Raw genomic sequence first — 6,058 nt, forward strand, 5'->3', positions numbered from 1 at the left:
TAGAAGGGGTCAACATGAGTTTGGTTCCCTCTAAGACAACACTTCTGTATGTCCCCCAGACAGCTGACTTGTGATGTGACTTTAACGTTCTGGATGTGTTGTTTGCTTGTTGTGAATCTGATAAATACGTGTCAAATTTTCATGTTTCTTTTTTTTTTTTTAATTTTATTTAACATGCAAACAACACGTACTTCAGGTGTAAAGAACGAGTTAATGAAGTGCTGTTTGACAGAAATTTCAGCTGTTTTTATTCCTTTAGATCAGCTGCACTTTCTGGCAGTTCGAGTCGTGTCTCTTCTCTTTGACTGCTTAGATCCAGAGAGCTAAACAACTTTAACAAAAAGAAAGGGTGCCACCCACCATTCAACGGCCACATAACCCACATTTTCTCTGATTCAGTTTGATTATATTTTAATGTAGTAAACTACCACATAAACAATATGATAGGATTGCAGCCCTGAACAGAGCAAAATGTTAGTTATATATTTTTATTGTACACTTACTGTTCAGTGTTGTTTGTAGGAATAAAATATTATTAAATACTGTCACTCCAGGGGGTATGAATTCGTGTAAAATACGTGGAAGAGCAAATTTCGCTTCACAAAACGTACTCTGGGTAAATTTGACCTTTTTCCAGCAGGAGGAAGAGACGTTTTCTGTTTTCAGACGCTAGATGGCGCCAAATACCTTACTTTAGTCAAACTGCGTGAGTTTCCTTGTTCTTAGTAGTGTTACCTTTGTTAATGCAGGTTATAGAAACAGTAAGAACACTTGTTCCCAGTCACCAGTCTCTTTCGTATAAGTTTTATAGCTGCAAAGTACAATATAACTCATTTGTGTTCTAAGCTTTATTTTGGTTGCTAAACTACAAATTCCACTTCAAGATTTTCCTTTCTGTAAAAACACGCTTCTCGATAACATTATTTAGCATGGCTGCCAAAGCCAAGACAAAAATGGCTGTAACAGTCATTTTGAAACATTTTGGCCTATGAATTGGTGTGGTAGTAGCCGAGAGCAATACCAGTCATATACTGAATATAAAAAAAAAACGTTCAACATGGCTGCTAAAGCTATTACAAACGTGACTATAACTCATTTTTAGACATTTTCAAAATGAGAGCGAGAGAAAAAAATCACACACCAAGTGGTGGCAGGGCCCTTCAAAATCTCTGCAAGATTTTTTTCTAGTCACTTCATACTACCTCAAAATTATAAGTTAGCAGTTTCAAACTATGATATGCCAAGTCTTATGAGATGCTATCTCATTATGAGATATAAAAGTATATAAAAGTCATATTTCTGACATGCTAAGTCATAATTAGTGTCTTGTAACTATGACTTAGAGGATATTTCTTTTTCTTCAGTGGCTGAAATGGGCTCCTATACTTTTCTTTTCAGTTGCATGATGTTAGAACTGGTGGATCACTGTGCTTCTCTTAAAGCAAAGCAAAGGCAAAAATACACTTAATTGTAAAGCAGAACATAATATAGGGGAGACCGGGTATGGTTGTAACACTTTTTGCTCCAGCACCTTTAACTCACAGAATTTTTAAGCTAGAGTTCTCAAACTTTTATACAAAATACCCACATTTGTTTACTACAAATGGCACCAATTCAAACCTCTGCAAGAATATCACAGACCTCATGAGTTCATGTCAAATACACGGTGTTCCTTTGTTACAACCTACCCTGCTACCGGGGTAGGTTGTAACACCTGCTGGTGTAAGTTGTAACAATTAGACAAAAGAAGCAAAAACAGAGGCCACACCATGTGATATGCTTCAAAAAGAGGTTTAGTGAATTAAAAGAACAATACAAGAACATCCAGGCATCACTTGCAGCGTTCACCATTTTCTTAAATGGGCCGTAGACACTGCGGTCCAGTGGCTGAAGTTTATGGCTACAGTGGGGGGGAAGGTAAGTAGCACTATTCCCTTTTCTTTGCAGAAATCAATAGCTTTAACAGATATATGTGAACAGTGATTATCCAGCAAAAGTAAAACCTTCTTCTCTGGGCTGACCTTTGTGTGTTTTGCAAAATGAGCAAGGAATAAGAGGAAGTCTTCCTCTTGCATCCATCCTGAGGCATTACCACTTCCTGCACTCTCTGTTGGCCCACTCTGAATGAAGAGTTCCTTGTAACCTTTACGGGGGAATACAAAGAAGGGAGGAATTGCATTTCCCAGCGCTTGCACAGCGCATGCTACTGACACGAGCACACCTCTCTTACCTGATGTCATCGCACCCACCTGCTTGACACCACGACGAGCAACAACACGGTCTGGTGATTGAACTGTTGTTACGCCAGTTTCATCTACATTCCATATATCGCTCCTGTCGAAGTTGTATCTCTCAATGACCTGTCCAAGGCTGTTGAAGAAACGTTCCACATTTTGGCGGTTAAAACTTGTGGCCCGTGTAAGGCTGGTTGCCTCAGGACTCCTTATTGACAGGCTAGGGTTCCGCTTCATAAATAATGTGAACCAGTCAGGCCCTGCCATCTGCTTCTCATCCCATGTTTGTGGGTGTTTGATATTATATGTTACTGCCAGTCGATATGCAAATTTTCTGACCAAAAAGAAAGAGGAATAGAAAACACCTACGCTGGTATTCAATTCTTCTCTTGTCTCCAGTGACTAACCTGTCATATGCTTACCTCACTTGGAGTCAGGCCATAATACAGGTCTGCTGCCTGAGTCAAATAGTCAGCCAATACTTCCTCCTGCACCTCATAACCTACACTGGGAAGATCACTGGACCCCTGTTCTCTCAGCTTCTGCAGTGATTTGCAGTATCTGCTCAGTGTTACATGGCAGATCCCATGCGCCTTCGCAACTGATCTGACTGACTTGCTCTTCTTTATGACCTCATCAGATGCCTTTTTTAAAACATCTGCAGGCACACGCCTATCAGTCTTTCGTATCCACTGCCTTGGCATTCTGTAAAATTATTAAAATCAAAATGTTCTTAGTTGTATGTAAGGGGATGGTTGTAACACTTTTTAAAGATGTGTTACAACCCACCCCAACCCNCCTGTCTGCCATGTTTAGCTAGCTGTAGTAGCATAGCGGTTTGAAATTAGCACAGGAAAATGCATCACATTTTGCCTGAGAAATTACATTTTCATCTAATGTAAGTCATATGGTTTTATCTGCAACAGTATAAGTACTAAACAAAATATAGTCATGGTCAAAAAATTTACTTTCTTACCTCAAATTCCGTTTTTTCTCCTTAGTATCTGCATGTGCCTGTTTCCAGCCTTGACAATCACAGTATGGGATTGGGGAGGAAGCGGGTAAACACTGAAATGATCATGTAACTCCTATCTTATCCCTGATTGGTGGAACTGGTGGTGTTACAACTCTCCCTATGTTACAACCATACCTGGTCTCCCCTACTATACCGTGTAAAAAAAACAGGTGAAAGTATAAACACAGAGAAAGAAAATAAAAGAATGCATTAATTTCATGTTACGTAATCTTTAAATTAATGTATCAATACTATTTGAAACAGCAGCTTGGAGTGTTATAAAGTCTCTTATTTTAAAAATGTTCATGCTGCAAAAGCCACAAAATAAAAAAGTAATCAACTGATTAACTTTTGGAGTCAACCCAGTTCAAGATGGCTGCCACAGCCAACTGGCCCTAAAAACACAAACTTGTCTATAACTCGGTCAGTTTTACAGATATCAACCTGAAATCCGGTGTGGTAGTAGCTGAGACTGATCCTCAGCACATATTCTGATTTCTTACAGATTGTACAAGGTCTTTGTTTAAAAGTTTGCCATCAACTATTTGGAGTCAACTCTGACTGCTTGTTAGCAAAATATCTTACGAACCACTGGACAGATTTTAACTAAATTTTCAGAAAATAATCATTGGATGTACATTTACAACTGATTAACTTTTGGGGTTAACCCAGTCTCATTTTGCTGCCACACTGACCTTAACACACATAAAAAAGGCTATAATTTGCTTAAATTGTGCTAAAGTTTGGTGTGGTAGTAGCTGAGAGTCATTCTCAGCACATAATCTGATATTTGATATTTGATATGAGAGTTTCAAGGTTTGACCAAAACTGCTGCAAACTCTAAAACCTGAACCTCCGCGGATGATAAGCACTTCTTCACGGAACGAAGAATAAATCTGTTTGTTTTGGAATAACGCTGTGTGTAAACAGCAGTCTGACAGCGGCACCGACCCGGTTCGGTTCTGTAATGGGAGCAGGCCGGCTCGGTACCGCTCCGGTTCCGCTCTGGAATTTTCCACTTGCATGACACAGCGGCTCCGAGACTCACGACTCATTACAAAGAAAGAAAAAAAGTCCGCTCGGAGGCCGCGCCCACACCGAGGACACGCCCACCCCCGCCGCCTATTGGTCAACTTAAAGGTGTGTTGCTGCGTGTGACGTCAAAGAGCCGGTTAAAAAGAGCGTGCGCTTCTGCGCAGCACCTGAACAAGTTTAGACACTGACAGACCCGGCATTTATTTGGGTTCTGTGGGACTGAGTCCGAACCAGAACCTGACTGACCTGATCATCTGTGGGTTTTAAGGAACCAGAAGACCCCCCCCTCCCTCCCATCACCCGCCTCTCTCTCTCACACACACACACACAGCATCCGGTGGCGCAACATTTCATCAGAACTCTGCCCGGAGCCGGTACCGATCACTGGGGAGGAAGATGGCTCTGAGGGGACCGCTTTCCCGTCTTGTCAGAACCCAGATCAGACAGAGGTGCCAGCAGACCAGAGCCCAGTCTGTGGCGGTTCTGGGCGCCCCGTTTTCAAGAGGACAGGTGAGTTCCCCCGGTTTCTCTTCCTCGTGACACACTGTGACCAAACCGACAGTTTTTTATTTTAATTTATTTTATTTGTTTCATTGCCCCTGACAGAAAAGAGGAGGCGTGGAGCTCGGCCCAAAGGTGATCAGAGATGCTGGGCTCATCGAGAGGCTGTCCAGTTTAGGTAGGTGGAGGATGGGTGGGGGGAGGAGGAGGAGGAGGAGGGGGGGTGAGAGAGGGACGGGAACAGCCGGTACCGCCGCCTTATGTAACTGTTCCCGGTTCCGAGGCTTAAGCTCCTACCTCCGGTTACATCACCGGCGGAACACAGACAGGAAGTTTGAGGAGAAGTTAGTCCATCACAGAACAGAGAGGAGAACCCGCGAGACAAGAGTTTCTGTCCTTCCTCCATCTGAGGGACACATGGAAGGTTTAGTCATTCGTGTCTCCTGCACGTGCTCAGAAAGAGGTGTCTGATTTATTTCCTCTCTGTCGCTGCAGAGGAGCGCCCTCTGTGTCAAAATGTCCATTTCTGTCCCAACAGACTTGTACTCTGTCAAACTGTCCATTATGTCCCAACAGACTTATACTCTGTCAAACTGTCCATTATGTCCCAACAGACTTATACTCGGTCAAACTGTCCATTATGTCCCAACAGACTTATATTCTGTCAAACTGTCCCTTTTGTCCTAGTATACTTATTCATTGTCAAACTGTCCCAATAGACTTATACTGTGTCAAACTGCCCCTTCTGTCCCAATAGACTTATACTCTGTCAAACTGTCCCTTCTGTCCCAATAGACTTATACTCTGTCAAACTGTCCCTTCTGTCCCAATAGACTTATACTCTGTCAGACTGTCCCTTCTGTCCCAGCGGACGATGGTCCTGATCAGAGACAGTCTGAGTGTTAAATTAAAACCCTTCTTTTTTTAACTCCTACTTGATCTGTTTTAACTAGTTAGTCGTTGGTGGAACCCTCCCACTGTCCTGGATTTGTCCTCACTCCGCTGCAGTAACTCGGTCACATCGGCAGTGCAAGTCATCGCCTCCACCGACTTCTCAGACTTCTTTTGTTGTTAAAAAAACAAACAAACAAAAAAATATATATATATTTTGACAGTTCGAATCCATCACTCGAAGAGACGACTCTTATGGACACTAGTTTTTTTTATTTTAGCACCTGTGGGCCCGCTGAGGGAGGTGGAGTACGACTATTAGATTAGATAACGGTTGGATAACAAGCAGACAATAATTACCTGATCTGGGGCAGGGGGTGGG

At 42.4% G+C, this 6,058-nt stretch overlaps 1 protein-coding gene across 1 annotated transcript in view; it reads left to right on the plus strand.

Moving 5' to 3' along the window:
- Positions 1 to 4,455: 4,455 nt before the first annotated feature.
- The window catches only part of arg2 (arginase 2), an 8,341-nt gene continuing 6,738 nt past the window's right edge, over positions 4,456 to 6,058 (plus strand). The window contains exons 1-2 of the mRNA XM_017418436.3: positions 4,456 to 4,794; positions 4,891 to 4,963. Of these exons, the coding sequence (XP_017273925.1) occupies positions 4,681 to 4,794; positions 4,891 to 4,963 (187 nt within the window). The 5' untranslated portion in view covers positions 4,456 to 4,680. The remainder of the gene's footprint in view (positions 4,795 to 4,890; positions 4,964 to 6,058) is intronic.

The sequence above is a fragment of the Kryptolebias marmoratus genome, linkage group LG10 (genome assembly GCF_001649575.2).
Source record: "Kryptolebias marmoratus isolate JLee-2015 linkage group LG10, ASM164957v2, whole genome shotgun sequence".
Lineage (NCBI taxonomy): Eukaryota > Metazoa > Chordata > Actinopteri > Cyprinodontiformes > Rivulidae > Kryptolebias > Kryptolebias marmoratus.